Source organism: Papio anubis, chromosome 7, assembly GCF_008728515.1.
Source record: "Papio anubis isolate 15944 chromosome 7, Panubis1.0, whole genome shotgun sequence".
NCBI classification, from domain to species: domain Eukaryota; kingdom Metazoa; phylum Chordata; class Mammalia; order Primates; family Cercopithecidae; genus Papio; species Papio anubis.
In genome coordinates, this window is record NC_044982.1 from 26,453,018 (window position 1) to 26,470,380 (window position 17,363).

General features: G+C 38.4%; 1 protein-coding gene and 1 long non-coding RNA gene across 5 annotated transcripts in view; one reads left to right on the forward strand and one right to left on the reverse strand.

Annotated features, from left to right (window-relative positions):
- The window catches only part of DIO2 (iodothyronine deiodinase 2), a 115,981-nt gene extending 100,499 nt beyond the window's left edge, over positions 1–15,482 (forward strand). For 2 of the 4 annotated variants that reach the window (XM_017961411.3, XM_017961412.3), the window contains 3 exons: positions 1,470–1,744; positions 6,678–6,785; positions 9,700–15,482. In XM_017961411.3, the coding sequence (XP_017816900.1) occupies positions 1,523–1,744; positions 6,678–6,785; positions 9,700–10,299 (930 nt within the window). In that variant the 5' untranslated portion in view covers positions 1,470–1,522 and the 3' untranslated portion in view covers positions 10,300–15,482. The remainder of the gene's footprint in view (positions 1–1,469; positions 1,745–6,677; positions 6,786–9,699) is intronic. The other 2 variants (XM_031669044.1, XM_017961414.3) reach the window with 2 other exon arrangements.
- LOC116275934 lies at positions 1,197–1,619 on the reverse strand. The gene is made up of 2 exons (XR_004185378.1): positions 1,507–1,619; positions 1,197–1,344 (listed from the first exon to the last, which is right to left on the reverse strand). It is a non-coding gene; the product is annotated as an uncharacterized LOC116275934 (long non-coding RNA).
- Positions 15,483–17,363: the final 1,881 nt, after the last annotated feature.

Here is a 17,363-nt window from a genome sequence, read left to right on the forward strand (position 1 = left end):
TAATTTCTCAGCCTTTTGGCTTCTTAATGCTAGTCAATGGAAAGTTTTAATTTTATCTGCAAAATGAAGCTAAAAGAATGTCACCTAGTTCCTTCCCTGTCTGGAGGAATTTGGATTTTTTTTTTTTTTTTTCATTAGAAGCTTGGGTAAAACTAAAAAGAAACCTGTATTCAAGTTTCTGCAAGAAGCTTTAAAGAAATGCTGTGATGGTACTGAAATAGTTTACAAGTTTTCCACCTACAACTCACTTTGCATTTTCTTAAATAAGATAATGACTCAAAAAAATTTAAAGGACCTAGGTCACAGATCTTACGAAGAATTGGAGTCATGGTATAAAGGTGTAAAGATTGTATATAAACATTCATATTTTCCAAGAAACAGAGCAAAGACCACTTGTGATAACTCTTCCTCTTTTCTACCTGCCTTCCAGGATCCTTTCTTTCCAAAATCCCTCATAAATTAATGATAATGATAATCGGAAGAGAGAGTGTCGGCCAAATCAATCTGCACATTATATTAAATTACTTTTCCCAAAGTTTGGAAGCATTTCCTGAAAGCTGTCAAGGGTATTAGTTTTCTTCTCTCTCTTTAAATCACAAAGCAAAATTCCACTGTCTCTCCCCCACCCCTTCTAAAAAAAAAAAAAAGTTGTCGAGTTTTGCTTTTCTATTCACTGCAGTCCTGGCCAAAGTAAAGCCCTCTTTCTCAATGACGTCAAGATCTTTACCAAGATTAGGCTTTCATTTCTCTATTGCAGCAATTAGCCAGGGAATGTATAAAAGGCGTCAGGGAGACTCACTGGGCTGCAGAGAGAGGCACTTTGCACCACAGACAGCTAGCAGGAAGGGAAAGACAGAGAGTGAGAAAAAAGAGGAGTCAGTCGCTCCTGGGGAAGAAAGTGAGACTGGGAGAAAGAGAAGCACAGAAAGTGTGTGTAAAACGGAGTAAAGAAAGAAAGAAAGAAAAAAAAAAACTACCCTTAAAGCACATTAAAACAAACAAACAAACAAACAAACAAAAAAACTGGCAATTCAAGAAAGAAACAGGCTACGTTTAAAGATCATAGAGACAATGAAAGGCTAAAGAAAATTTTAAAATCTCTGCCACAGTCTCATAGGTGCTTGGAAATGAAAGTAGAACTGCCTGTCTTTAACGGACTCTGACAGGGGTAACTGGATTAGGGACGAGTACGCCAGTTTTTTTTTTTTTTTTTTTTTTAACATCTTAAATCCTAAAAAAAAAAAAAAAAAAAAAAAAAAGCAGCAGCTCCGAATTGAATGAATTGATGGGCACACTCCAACTGCCGGGCTGGAGAGACTGGACTTAGTCTTGCCATTTCTGCTTCTTTGAAAGAGGAGACAACTTGGGCTTCCTTTTAATTTAGTTTTTTTTCCCCCTTCTCCCCCAACCCCCAACCTTCCCCCTTACCTCCCCCACCCCCCTTTATCACCACCCCCCTTTTAAATAAGAGGGTGAAGGGGAACCAGAGCGCACAAGGGAACTGACTCAGGAGGCAGAGAAGATGGGCATCCTCAGCGTAGACTTGCTGATCACACTGCAAATTCTGCCAGTTTTTTTCTCCAACTGCCTCTTCCTGGCGCTCTATGACTCGGTCATTCTGCTCAAGCACGTGGTGCTGCTGTTGAGCCGCTCCAAGTCCACTCGCGGAGAGTGGCGGCGCATGCTGACCTCAGAGGGACTGCGCTGCGTCTGGAAGAGCTTCCTCCTCGATGCCTACAAACAGGTGAGCTGAACCGAGAAGGGCTTCTCCTTAGGTCTACAGGGGCAGGGGCTCACATGCTGGGGACCAGAGGCCATTGGGAGCACGGGGGTGAGAGCTGTGAAGCCCTATTTGTGGGGCTGCCAAGTGAGCCTCTAAGTTTACTTTCTACACCTGTTGCACAGGTTAGTTTGGGAGGGTGACAGCTATTAAGCCATAATAACTCTGTGTGACCTAATAAGGAGTCTTTCTACTAAGGGTTATTCATATCTTGCTGTGATTTGGGAGTAGAAGGCATTTGTGCTGGTACAATAACTTGGGAAAAGTCAGAAAATGATTGGGAAGAGGAGACTGCTGCATTTATTCTGCTCTTGCCATAAACTGGAATTTTGATTTTTTGCTTGATGCGAGGCTATCAAGTGAGGTACGCTGAGGAAGTATGCTCGAGGGGTGGGTACTGAAAAGCAAGAAATGGGAAATGCTACTCAAAACTCTCAGACAGCTGACAAAATAAGAAAATGGTCATAGAAAGTGTGATTGGGCATCATAGCTGCTTGGTTTCTGGTCGAGGTAAGAGTTAATGAAAGCAAGCAGCGGTGTACCACCTCCTCTACATTGATTCAAACTTGAACCCTTTGGAAGCGATTTTCAGGCAGTGAGTCCTGAGTTACTAGATACCAACTTGCAAAAGAAAAATCTGAAAACTAGCTTTCAGAAATCCAGCATTTGCAAGGGGAGCCTCCTTTACTTTGTTTCTCAAAAATAAAATATGTTGCCCTAGAAAGAGATGATGGGTCTATGCTTCATTAAATCTCAGAGCTGTTATGAGCATTAGGGCAGTGGTCTCCCTTACCTGGTCAGGTAGTATCCAGGGGCTGCTCTCTCAAAATCAGAGGTGGTGATCTTAGTTTCTAAATGCAAAATACTGTGTTCCAGGCTTTTTGCTGGTTAGAGATGTTGGTAGAGCATTTTCAACTAAGATCTTCAGGGGCATAGAGGAAGATTTTGGCCCTGGTCTTTTGTCAGTTTTCTGCTACCTGCTATGCCCATATGACTTCTAAAGTTCCCCTCCACCCCCTCAACCAGGCTTGAGAAGAATGAACTATTTTGGCAAAAGTAGTTATCAAAATAGACAATCTTGGTTTCCCTAAAAGTGTAGTGGGACCTTGCCCAAGATGCCAGAAAAAGAAACTGTACATCTGTATTTTAGAGGAATATAGAAGCCAGGTGTTCAGTGAAGTGGTGTGCTTTAGGCAGGCAGCACCTTAGAACCAGAGACGGGGAACTTGAAATAGTAGAGGCACAAGGGAATGCGTCCTCCATAAATAAACACTAGAAAAATAAAACCATGCACCAGGAAAAGAGAAGAAGTAACTTGTAAAATTACAGAGAATTCAGGACAGGATTGTTCTTCTGAAAATCAGATGTTCGAGAAGAAAATATCTGTTGTGAACTAGGAAAATTTTACCACAATACGTGTCTTTATGACTGATAGTAACCTAAAGAGAGTTTGTGTTTATTGTTGTTAAAAATGTGAATAGCAAGAGCTCTTTTTAGGAGATGGAAATTCTTTTATGAGAATATGAATTGGTGCTCAAAGTTCTAACAGTAAAAACTCGTTTATATTGTGCATGTCAGAGAGGATGGGAGATCTAGAGAAGTAGATATTGAATTCATCATTTCATTTCCACAAAAGTATACATTGAATGGGAAGTTTTTATGGTTTGTTTTAGGGGAAGGCAATTTGGAGGCAGGTGGAGGAGTACACAAGTATATCAGACATTAATTAGGAAGTTCCCTGTTCAACATCCTAGTTTATATGTGTTAGCAGACACCATGGAAATATCAGTGGTTTGATCTCAGTATATTAAACTCTTACTTTTTGGAAGGACAATTGCCTTTTGTCTATAAAGTAAAAAAACAAAAACAAAAACAAAGCACTTATTGGAAGAATTTTACTTATATACATAGATTTCTTATATAAATGTCATGTTTCATTAAGAAAAACATGAAAAAAGTCATCTCTCACATAAACAATGGGGGCTGTAATGTTACCCACAAATATTAAGTGAGGTTATTTCTCCCATTAAGCAGCTTATTGAACATAAAATGGAAAAACAAACAAATACCTCTTTAATAAAGTTTATTGTTTTTTTTCACTAATGTATAGTGTTCCATTGGTGGCAATATGTTGTTATTCCTATTCCAGGAAATTGGGAAGGATGAGTGATTTGTTTTTTCTTTTTGCATATGGTTTGTATATTCCTCTTCTGTATTTTTTTGTCCCTGCCTACTGATTTGATTAGTGACCAAGTTCACGACTGATGTTATTACGTTTGCTTTTGATGATTTATGTAATAGCTACCATGTGTAGAAGCAACCTCAGGACCCACATGTCCAAAGACAAGACTGGAGTGGGTGTGTGATAAATGGAAACATTATGAACACAGCTGGAACTGAATGATGGTCTCTTTCTGTCTTCAAGTATGGCAAGGGTAGTGGTTTCTCTGGTGGCATTTGAGGGTCACTCAGAACCTCTCAACCAGGTTGAATCACTTCTCTGAATGCTGTTGTCATCTGTGCCACTGTCTTTGGGTGTAGTCATTTCTAGAGACATTGTAGGAGGTTCTGTTTGAGATGGCATCACACTATTTCATAATCCTGATTTGCATTATTTCAAGGCTGCCCATCCCTAGAAGTGAAGTTTTCCAGGATGAGAGGGGTGTGTGCCCATGTGATAAAACTAGACATGTGATTTGCCGTTATTAATTCTCCTTGTTGCTGCATGTCAGATGCCCAGAAAGATACGTAGAGAAAGTGGAGTAAAAGTATTATCCCTGTGCTTTGCCTCCACAAGGGACAACACAGAAATAAAGAAAGAACAAAATAAATTTTTCTTTTATTTTTATTTTTTTAAACAAACCCTTTCTTAAAAGGTTGAAAAGGATTTGAATTAACTTTATGGAGAAGCCTTTAAAGATAATGTGAGTTTAGTAAGAGATGGATTCTGTGTACAATTTTGATTGAAAGGAAAGTCTATAGACACTGGTGAGAGACCCTGAGGTGAATAAAAGGTGTTTGTTATTTAAGTTTCTGCAGTCAGTGTCATTGCATCTGAACAGTATATCCTTGTGTTGGTGCTCAGAGACTAAAAACATGCAACCAATAAGCAAACTGCTCTGTCTGGGAGCCTGGCTCTTACCTAAATGAAGTGTAAAAGTAAACACACAGTATAGATGCTGACAGGCAGTTTAGCTTCTGCACGGTTAATATTGCAGAGGTACAGAAAACATATTCATTTGAACATATAATTTTGGTTTTGAAAGGGTCTCTTTAACATTCTCCTCCTCCTCTTCATTCACCTCAAGCCTTTGACACTAGTTTCCACAATGGAAAATGGCCCTTTTAAGAGAGAAACAGTCCCCAAAGAACACAAAGCAGGCCACAGCCAGAGCTTGTCCATCACTTGGATAAAACATTGGGGAATGATAGAGCTTAGAGCTACATTTTCAAGGTACAAATTAAAAAGAGAATAGCTAAAAGGGAATTGAGCTCAGAGGAAGGAGTACGTAGCCTATTCTTCAACTCTGATTTATTTGGCCAATCTGAATATAAATGGTTAAATCTCTGCTTAATGATAGTTTGGCCATGTTTCTAAGGACATTGATGTAGCCTGGTCATTATGTCAAAGAATTTGAAACTTCCTGATAGTTAATAAAGCCATTTTCAGGGCTTTGGACAGCAAGAAGTATGTGTGAAAATTCTGCTGCCACACACCCACCCTTCATTTTTATAATTTGCTTTACATTCTATTATGAGATTATGTGATATATTGTCCACAAGCCTTTCTCAGGCTGTGGAAAAGAAAAAGAAATAAAACTCCAAAACAAAAAACAAGGTTAGTAGTATATGCTGTATTTTCTGCTTCTACTTGATGAATGGTTCTTTTCTCTCCCTTGCCCTGCATTTCACAGTCCACATGCTAAAGCAGCATTTCCTTTATCCCCATGCACTGAACACTGAACATCATCAAGGGAATCGAATTTTTATATATGCTATATGTTTATGTTCATGTTCATACTTATAAAGATGTCCATTGCAACATCTGAACTTGGCCCAGAGATGTCTTCTGTTGTAAAAATGCAAATCCTTTATTTACCTCCTTTGTTGGTGTTGTGTTGATGTTGCTTGCAAAATCGTAAGAAAGGACCACTGTAATAGTGCAGATGAGAGAGATAAAAGTCAGCGATGACAATATCACATTTTACGTATGTCCTTTCTGATCCTTGCAGAATAAAGAGACCCTTTGGGAACATCGGAACTTCAAGACCAATTAGTGGAAATGATGCTTCTTGTGTTTGGGCATTAAATACTGGGCAGGGTTCTCTTTAGAGCAGCTAATGCTGGCAGGGAAAGAGGTACCGACCTAATTACTCTTCCGCAAGAGTAAAAAATGCCTTTTGAATGCCTCTTTGGCAAATATGTCTCATTAAGGACAAAAACCAAACACAAACCCTCTAAGAAGAAGAAATTAAGATGATAGGTAACTTGTGGCCAGACTTTCTGTGCCACTGTGGGAAATTAAAACAAAGTTTGGGAGTACCAAGGGATAACTTGTTTTTGTTGAGCTTCTTTCCTGCAGCCTAAATGTTATTATGGGACCGACTTTATTTTCTTCATCATTTTGGCTCTGTGTCAAGGAATGCTTTGCTCCTGGGGAGAGCAAACAATCTTCCATCATCGAAGACAATGGTGATTCTCCCAGCCTGTCTCAGCAGGGCGCATAACCCAGCAAACCAAGAAGTTCTCCATTTGAAACTCTGGTCTGTTAGGAATCTAATTTTTATGGTGACCAAATGGGGAGATGAGAATGAACAGTAATATCTTTTTAGAATATTTTCTTTTAGTTTAAAGGAAACTTCCATATCTAAAAAAAGTGTTTTTTTCTTTATTTTAGCTAAATTGTCCTCCATCAGGTTTTAGCAAAGATGGACACATTTTATGACTAGTATATGAAGCTTATAAAAGCAGACTACTGGTCTACTCACCTTTGGATTTATGGATGGTGGGTGTGTGTTTTTCCTTCTTAGTTTTATTAATAATATTAATTTTATCTATGCATTTTCTCTTGTCTAGGCACCTTCATGAATAAGAATATCCATTTATGACATTGTAAGATTCAGTAAGGGACCCTGGCTGCTCAAAAAAATAAAAAGAATAGGCCACATTTGTTTTGTGCACTGACCAGATGCGACAATCAAGGACGGATCAATGACACTGAGTGGTGATTATGGTAGTCCTCTATGAGACAGCTCCAGGATTCGTATTTCTAAGTTTATCTGCCTCAGTGAGCTTATCCATCACCCAAATATGATTATGTTCATTGCAGATCAGGGTGATGATTATGTGTAAAATTCTTCACTGACCTAGGATTATAACAACTAGCATTCATTCAATAAAATAAATACTTCCCTGTCTAACCCTAATCCTAACAAAATGCTAAATCCCCCACATAAAGAGCATTATGAATTTGGTAACTTTCCTAATTTTTTATTTTAGAATGACAGTGTTGTACTTACTCTAAATTTCCCAAGGCAAATTAGTCTGTGTTTTGGAAAGAATTCTGCAGCTGAACTATACATTGTCTCTAAGAAAGAGAGGGTGCATTAACTTCCCAAGAAAATTTACTGCAGGTAACAAGAGAGCCTCCTGTGACAAAAGCATCAGATTAGATTATTCAGTTGAATAATCAGACATAATGAAAGGATCAACAGGTCTGCCTGGATGAGTCAGGGGGCTAGAGGCCCATTTATCAAGGCCACATAATTGTTCATAGGTTTCAAAAATGATTCCAAAATGCAGATGCATGTTTTTACCTATCAAGAACCTACAAGTGTACAGGTTGCTTACTTAACAGGAAGTCACTATAACAGACTAATCTGAATGCATTTAGGTCTTCTTATCACGGTATGTTGAGGTACACAGTACACATGATATTGTTAAAACATCCCTTCTAGAATCATTACTATTATTTCAAATGGGAAAGATCTAAAGAGAAGAGGCTGCTACCCACTACCTAGATCTATAAAAAAGGAAGTACAAAAAGAACCCATGGATTAAAAGGTTTATAATACCTTCAACATGTATATCTTTAAATTTGATGTATATTTTCACGCCTTAAAGACTAGTGTAGTTCATATGAAAGAATCCAGCTAAATGTGCTTATTAGATTTCTCCATCTAGTGTCACTTGCAAATTAACCAAGAAAGTTAGTATAAGTAAAATAATTTTCTCTGTGGCGATGACCAAAAAACAAAATGTACTTACTTAAATCACACCAGCATCTTCCTTTCTAAGAAGGAAGATTATTACCATAAGATTTCTCTTAGAACACTAATAATGCTTATTTCAAACATGCCCTGCTAGGATTTTTTAGAAGGGAGAGAAAGAACTTTAATTCTTTCCCTACAGTTAAAATGAGTTATGCATTAACAGTAGATAGAAGCTTCTGACTAAAAGCCCTTGAGTGTGTTATATCAGTTTGGATTGTTACATCTTTAACAATTCACTTCTAAGTGACTTCAATTAACAGTAACATTATGTGTGGCTATATGTATATGAGGGAAATAAGTCGATCCAGTTGGAAGTATATTATAATATTAAGGATAGTATATAAAAATCAATTGTACTGTCGTAAGTTGTCCCTAATGTTATTGGCTTTGATTAAACCATTCCAAGGAAGATCCAACTGTATTAATTCAAACTGAAGTAATTGGCTCTTTTACTGTTGCCTGCTTTTTATTATCAACTTACAGATTCAAAGGCTGCAAACTTTCCTTCATTCTGTTTTCAACTATTTAAACCATGTGCAAAGGGAACACATGAAACAATTTTTATCTCTACCTCTTCTGCCCCAATATTTTATAATTCAGAGGAGCTTGTTAACAAATTGTGGGGTAGAAAAGTACTTTTTAGTGTGACTGCCTAGATAAAGAGAGGGAAACAAGCACACTTGGAAAATGAGAAATTAATATAGAACTCTGGAGTAACCATTATTGTTTCTTTTTGTATTTTTTTTTTTAATGGAAATTGTAAGTTTGGAGTGGTAAGAACCACCTTGTAAGCAGTGGCAGTAGAAGCCTCCAGGGAGGATGCCATACTGAGGAGAGTTCAAAGCTTTGCTCAGGATAGATATATATTTTAAACACAAAATTGCCCAAGAATGATGATGTTTTATTTCACATGGTGGGGTAGCATCTGATAAGGGCAACACACACCCATATAATTACAGTGCACAAAGAGCTCTTTTTCTCTTGTTGCCCTCCAGTTGCCATATGTGGAAGACAGGCATTATTATTTCCATTTTACGGGTGGGAAAACTGAATCACTAAAGAGGTTAAGTGGAAGTAACCCTTCTTATAAATGGTAGACCTCTGGTTTTCTAGGTCTGGCCAAGAATAGAGCCCACTGGTATCATTGGCCATTGGTTGAGATTAAATGACTTAGTATCATGCAAGAAAATAAAGGTCCTGCCTGGTGTTTCAGAATTCAGAAGGAGGCACCATGTCCCAAGACCCTGATAATTTGTCTTAAAGTAGACCATTTGCTTCTAACTTTTAAAATGAAGTCAATTTATCATTTGTTATAGACTGCATGTTAAGAATTGACACCAAAATAAAGATAGTAAAGAATACCAGCCTTGGCTTAATTATAAAAAGAGTTAACTCCAGTGCCTTCAGTGATGAAAATAATTACCTTCAGTGACTATACAGAATAAAAAAGACTTTTATTCTCTTTTGGGCCATTCTTTACATTACCTGCCATGAAGCCTCTTTACTCAAATCGATACATGTTTACCACATGCTCTGAAGGAAATATCACGTTCTGTTAGAGCCCATTGTAACTATTTAATGTGAATTGAAGTGGCAATGTGTTTAATGTGATGTTCTCACCTTCTTTTTTTTTTGTTTTACCCTCAGGTGAAATTGGGTGAGGATGCCCCCAATTCCAGTGTGGTGCATGTCTCCAGTGCAGAAGGAGGTGACAACAGTGGCCACGGTACCCAGGAGAAGATAGCGGAGGGAGCCGCATGCCACCTCCTTGACTTTGCTAGCCCTGAGCGCCCACTAGTGGTCAACTTTGGTTCAGCCACTTGACCTCCTTTCACGAGCCAGCTGCCAGCCTTCCGCAAACTGGTGGAAGAGTTCTCCTCAGTGGCCGACTTCCTGCTGGTCTACATTGATGAGGCTCATCCATCAGACGGCTGGGCGATACCTGGGGACTCCTCTTTGTCTTTTGAGGTGAAGAAGCACCAGAATCAGGAAGATCGGTGTGCAGCAGCCCAGCAGCTTCTGGAGCGTTTCTCCTTGCCGCCCCAGTGCCGAGTTGTGGCTGACCGCATGGACAATAACGCCAACATAGCTTACGGGGTAGCCTTTGAACGTGTGTGCATTGTGCAGAGACAGAAAATCGCTTATCTGGGAGGAAAGGGCCCCTTCTCCTACAACCTTCAAGAAGTCCGGCATTGGCTGGAGAAGAATTTCAGCAAGAGATGAAAGAAAACTAGATTAGCTGGTTAAAGGTATGATTATAAGAGAGCTTATTGTTTTAAAAAGTTATATAAAGGCAAGGACATTAAGAACGGAATCCCTATTTCAACAGAGCCCTATTGGCTTACTGAAAGACAGAAGTTTATCGGAAGAACATGAATCTCTAACAGCTCCATACTTCTTTCACTACTCAAATGGCATTGGGCTAAGTAGTAGCCGTATCACCTCTCTTCTTAGTAAAAAGCCCTATGTGAAAAGATCCCAAGACGGAGAGGAAGAAACCCTGATTCAGCGTGTGTTCATTCTGCATTGAGAAGGAACTGATACAGCTGATGCATGCTTTGAGACCAGAGGAAAAGACTTACCTGAATAATTACTACACTAGGGAAGCTACTGTCTACGTTAAGATAAAGGGTATTGCCTTGGCTCTATTTGGCATGGATGGAGCCCAGTTGGAAAATTCCCAAATGTTACAAGTTCTTGAGCCCAGGCCATGTGGTTAGACACTGGTGGTGTGATTAGACGTTGGTGTTAAGGTTAGACCTTATGTTAGAGTCATTTCTGATGTTCCAGTTTCTAGCCATGTAGTGCTCTCAGTCTTCATATCCCAGAATTTATTGGTATATTTTAGATACCAAGAATGATCCCTCAATCTGGGAGGTTAGAATGATCATCTGTAATCTGATGGTTAATTTCTAGGCAGGTGGAGAGAGTGCTAAAAAAGAAATGAAATTGACAAGCTAGGGAGGAGGAGGCAGAAAGATTTAGAAAATTCACAGTTTCTAACCTTAAGCTGTAGAGAGTGGGACTCATTTCTTAACCACAAAAACGTAGAAACATACACAAGGCCAGAAAAAGAAGAAGGAGCTCAACTAAAAGTGGCACAGAGAATACACATATAAAAACAATATATTTGTCATATGCTCCTAGAGAGGAGAAAGGGGAGATGGAAAGAAAAGAAATACTTAAATATTTGTAATTATGAGGGGTTTCTTTTGGAAATAATTACTTTTGAACCATGTATGTGGTATGTATATTTTCAGTGGGTTAATTATACCATGATACCTATTAAAGGAAAACCAGTGGGTCTGGTGGTGCTGGTGTTTTCCTCTCCATTCCTACAATTACTATGTGGCCCAAGTCATTCCTAATCTCAGTCTCTATAGCAGTGTTCTCTCTGAATGCTGCGCTGAAGAAATTTTACGTCCATACATACATACATACAAATATATATATATATATACACACACATATATATATACACACACACTCAGCTGCTGTGGGAGGGAGGTACCATGGCCATTCAGCACAGCCTTGATTTCCTCCCATAGTAGGTGAGCTATAATGAAGAATAGGTGCAAATAAACAAGCTTACTTCCATTGCAAAATAGAAGAAGAGGAAGTTAGAGATAATTCTGATCAACCATTTTGGAGGCTTTGTTATAAGGCAACCCCCGGTATCATGGAATTTCCATTGACCTTTGAATTTGGACTTGGATCTTCCTTTGGTCCCATTAGCTGAGGTTTAGTTCCTCAGTATCTAAAGTCCCTATAGTATATGATTATAATGCTATTTTAATATATATATATATTTTCTTTTTAAAATAGACACTATAGTTTTACCCATAAGTAATATTTAAGATTATAGCCCCCAAAAGAATAGACCAACCAATTTCGTATCATAATTTCTTTTGTAAATGTGAGACTATTATGAAATCATAGTATATGATTGTATTTGATGGTACAGTCAAAGGATCTTTTGTCCATTCCATTAATAACTGAATAAAAAAATAAAATGGATAGATAAAAACTAAAGTTGAAAATACATTCTTAAACTAGTTGTCTGAAATGAGAAAAGCATGAGAACTAGGTGTGCAAGAACCAAAAGTATTTTATTTTATTTTTTAAATGGGAGCAACATATCAGTCACATCACTAGCTGGTATATTGTGTAAATATTAAAGCTCCATTGTGACTGATTTTTCATGGCAACATCAGCTTTCTAATGTTTTAAATTCTATAAAAACCACCCACAAACAAAACAAATTTCAAAAATGTGATGTTATCTAATGAGTTGCTGGAAAATCATACTGAGAATAATCATTTCCGATTCCTCAGTTGTTAACCTCTACATTCAAGGCTTATCTCGGCCCCCATTGATTTTTAACCTCAAAATGGTGTTGAGATTTACGTGGGACGCTAAAGCAGTAACATAAAGAACCCGGTTGCAGCACATTCACACTGTTGTCCTTAAGCTTCCCCTTTGTTCTATATGTACGATAATGTAACAGTATGTCAGATAAGCCGGTGGGGGGATGAGATTTGGCTGAGGCAGTGCTAGTCAACTGGGGAAAAGGATGATGGAAAAATCACCCAGTTGTGCTATATTTTTAAAGAAGGAGGTCGTTTATGTGTGTGCAGACAATTCTCCCTGAGGATAGCCCAATGGAGAAATGAAGCAGAGGAAGGAAACATAGAAAGACATAGGCTACCAGGGAGGAAGATGTTCGATAGAACATGTAAGAATTTTCTGGAAGAAAGGCTGTGGAAGGGCCAATGGAGAAAATGAATGGACAAAGCTCAGGAATCCTACACTATGTAGAATGCCTTGGTGTTATCAGGGTTAAGTCTGTAATTATGTAACCTATTTATCGCAACATGAATTTTTATGATTTCTTGTGATGTATTCTTTTATGAAATTAACAAGAACTCATTATTTTGAGGTAGAGGAAAATCAATGCTTTAGCTGATATGCTGAGAAATTATTAGTTTGCCAATACTCACCTACCTATCATGTGTTTTATAAGGTATGTTCCTTTGAAGAATTGTAGTTCTTAGTCTCACAGGGAAAAGTATATCTATTTATATATCATAGTATATATCTATGATATATTTATATCATATATAAAAGTCTGAGTTCGCTTTCTTATTCCCTAATCATGTTTCTCCCATAGGCTGTGTTTACATGGAGCTATCAGTTAGGCCTTTTAAGCTGCATTAGCTTGTCTATTATTGAAATAGTTTCCAAGAAATTTTAGATATTATCATAGCATCTGGGTTTACTCAAACACTTATTGTTTGAAAGACTTATGTCTTGGAACTATCCAAAACTGACTTTATTTATTGCTTAGTGAAAATACTAGTGGGATCAACAATGATTTTCTTGAACGGGCATGAATGGAGATGCCTGCATAGTAATGTAGAAATGTTTCATACAGCTATTAAAATGGAACTGACCTCCTTAGAGGCAGATTAGTAACTGTTCCTGCTTTGTATAGCTAAGTGACAGCCACTTAACTTACATGACTTTCTTTTTTCACATTGGGTCCGTGTCTTCACCTCATTTATAGAATGTCTCCTTGATTTTTGGTAATATCAACTTCCCAGGGGTCTGCTTAGTTAATTTTTTCTCCCATTAACCAGGAAGTGCTTATTCTCTCATCAAGGTGGGAAGAATAGCCTATTGTCTTTCATTTTGCCTGACTGTATTTTACTATTTGGGCTCTTCAATAAAAATTATGAAATATCGTGAGGTCACATGTTGGTGCTGCCTTGCTGCACAAAATTCTAGAGGGCAGGTTAGAGACAATATGCATGCCTTTGGGAAAAGCCAAAGGTGGATTATAAGGTGTTCTCAGCACGCCCTGTGGGCTATGTGCAAAGCAAGAGGGATTGACTGATTTACAGGATGTCCCTTTATGTCAATCATAAGAGGATGGATGAATCTGGACATTTGTTCCACCCGACCTCTGACTGATGGTTTGGAAAATAAGTTTAATTAGAGTCATATGACCATTGAAAAAGGAAAAATGTAGACACTGACTTCTGTCCTACTGAAGGATTAATGAAAACCTTTACTAGCATTTAGAGCTTTTCAGAACATCCCTAATGTCATGTGTCTCAGCAGTGGAGACTGACAGTAAGGCTTTTGACTTTAGGAGCCTCTTTTTTTTCCCCCTTAATGGTATTGCCAAAAATCAGAGTTAAAATAATATATAGTTAGATTCCAACTTCCTCCTTCACTCTAAAAATAGAATCCAAACCCACTCTTCATATATACTTCCGGAATGGGGCTTGAGTACCAATGTCTGCTTTGCAACTGGCACAATCTTGGTCATGTCCTGAGGCTCTCTAAGAAAAGAGAGGATCTAGGGTGGGAGAGCTAGAAAGTTGCTAACTGGGAAGAACAAGGCCCTGAGGGCTTGGTCTACAAATCTGGGAAGATTTGAAAACAAACTTCTCACAACTGAAGGAAGGCTGAAGGCTGCTGCAAGTCATTGAGTGACTTTAGGATGAGCAAAACATCGGGCCACTTCCTAATGCCCTATGTGTATAGTACCAGAAGCAAGGTCTCAGATTTAACAGACCCAGCTCTGTTCCAAGGTGAGTCTGAACCAATAGAAGGCAAACATGTGCAGATATCCAAACAAGACTGCTCATGCAAGTCAGGGCTGACTGCCCGTCTTAGGCAGCAACAGCAGAGCTCCAGGGAGCTTATTCAATATTTACTGAGACTTCGAAGACCCAGCAGATGTTTAATGAAGTCACTATTTTGGCTCAAACCCTCCATTTCTCCCCCTCCCCTGAAAAAGCAAACAGGTAAACACATGAATGAAAGAAACCCACAGAAGGGGATGGGAAATAAAGAAAATTCTCTCAAGACTTCTCCAGGCCCATGTCACTGGTCAGTGTGGGTTTTATGTGTGTTAGGATTGGGGGATGTAAAGAAATAAGTATCCAGTATTTTATAACCAAAGCAATGAAATGATATTGGGTAGGGAATGTTGGCCAGTTTTGTTTAGTTTTGCATCACATTGTCACCAGACTCACTAGCCCAAGTAATCGGGCACCCGAAGAGGGAGACAGAGATGTGCAGAGTTGACCAGTGTGCGGATGATAACTACTGACGAAAGAGTCATCGACTCAGTTAGTGGTTGGATGTAGTCACATTAGTTTGCCTCTCCCCATCTTTGTCTCCCTGGCAAGGAGAATATTCGGGACATGATGCTAAGAGTCCTGGGTAAATGTGGTGAGAATGCATGCGTGTATATGCTACTCATATGTGCTTCTCAGTTGCAGAAAATGAACTGCTTTGGAGATTATCAGTAGAAAGAGTGCTATCATATGGGTGCTGAGTGGTATGTGTGCTTATACAATTTGTTCTTGTATTTTAATAAACTTTGAATAAAAGAATAAAGCTACTCTTTGGTTCTATTTGTTTATTTTTACATTTCTTCCTAGAACTTGCGCCAGGCTGGAACATATTCATGGTTGACAAGGGAAAGAGAATCCATCATTCTAATATTTATTCCTTGGTATTTGTGGGCAAAGGAGCCAGCAATGCCAGATTATTTTAATCTCATGCTGTGTGCCAGAGTCTTCAAGGAAATCAAGACACGTAAAAAGAAAATCTTCAGATACTTTCCATATTTATGAACAAGTTACACACAGAATTCATAGAAAGGGGCCTGTTTAAGAGACTGTGGAGCCAACTTTTACTTTGTTAGATTTACATCTCAGGTTTTCTAAGTGCAATTAATATACCTTCTAAGAAGTTGGTTAAACTGACACACACACACACACACACACACACACACACGCACACATGTACTATAAGCACACACATCTACATTATTTGTTATATGATTGGCAGTGTATTAATATGTGATAAATTTGAATACATTTATATCAAGCACTTTTCACTATGACGAGGTATAAAGGATATGTTATATGGAGGCAATGGACTCTTAATGAAAAGGAATATGTTCGTAACATGTTTAAATATGTGCATTTTTTGGAAAACAGGCAACTTAAGTAGGAGTATCTCTTGAGACTCTGAACTTGCTCATGATTTCGTACACATAATAATTTTATTAATATTAACATCTTACATACTATTCCAGAATTTCAAAAGGAAATTTAAAAAATCATTACTTTGACAACTATTTGTTGAGTTTCTATTCTTTGCAGGGCCCTGTGCTAGGTACAATGTAGTGTGTAAAAACAATATAACCAAACTCATGAAAACATCACTTCATGCCATGGTTTGAATGCCCCCTCTAAAACTCATGCTGAAATTTAATTGCCGATATAACAGTACAGGGAAGTGGGGCCTTTAAGAGGTGATCAGGTTATGAGGGTTCTCCCTTCTTGAATAGATTATTCCATTATGGAGGGAGTGGGTTAGTTAATGCGAGAGTGGGCTTCTAATAAAAGGATGAGGTTCAGCCCCCGTTTCTCTGTTTTGTGCACTCTCGCCCTCTCTCTCACCATGTGATGCCTTCTGCTACGTTATGACACAGCAAGAGGCTCTCACCAGATGTGGCCCTGAGATCTTAGACTTCCCAGCTTCCAGAAATGTGAGCCAAACAAATTTCTATTGTTTAAAAATTACCCAGTCTGTGGTATTCTGTTATAGCAACAGAAAATAAACTAAGACACTCCCTTAAGGAGCCTGTTGTGGATTCATTAAGACCCTGCAAGTGACCAAGTCAATCTAAAAAAAAAAAAATTAAAAAGTGGAACTTATTGGCTGAAATAACCAAACTCTGCAAATGATTGGGATAAAACTTGCCTTAGTAACAACTGGATTCAGGAACATAGAAGCCTTCAGTGCTTGCCAGATCTTTTGTGTTCACTCTTTTTTGGGTGCCAGCTTTTTCACCCAGAGCAGCTTCTCTGGATGTTGGGTGATCTGGCTAGGGGAAGCCTCTGACTTACAATTTCATTATAAAGTGGTTCAGAAGGAGTTTGACCTTATTCCCAGGGAAGAAATTGGATCGGACCAATTTGGGTAACATGCCCACTCTGTTGAATGGGGGTAGGATCCGTTACTAGAAAAAAGGAGAGCAAGAAGAGCTCTGAATATATAGAGGTGTCAGACATTAACTCAGTGGCTTTTTGTTGTTGTTGTTAGAAAGAGACTTTTTATTTTTTAAGAGCAGTTTTATGTTCCCAGCAACTTTCAGAAGAAGGTATGGAGATTTTCCATATACCTCCTGCTCCGCACAGGAATAACCCTCCCCTATTATCAATATCTGTCACCAGAGTGATATATTTATTACAGTTGATGAACCTACATTGACACATCATTAT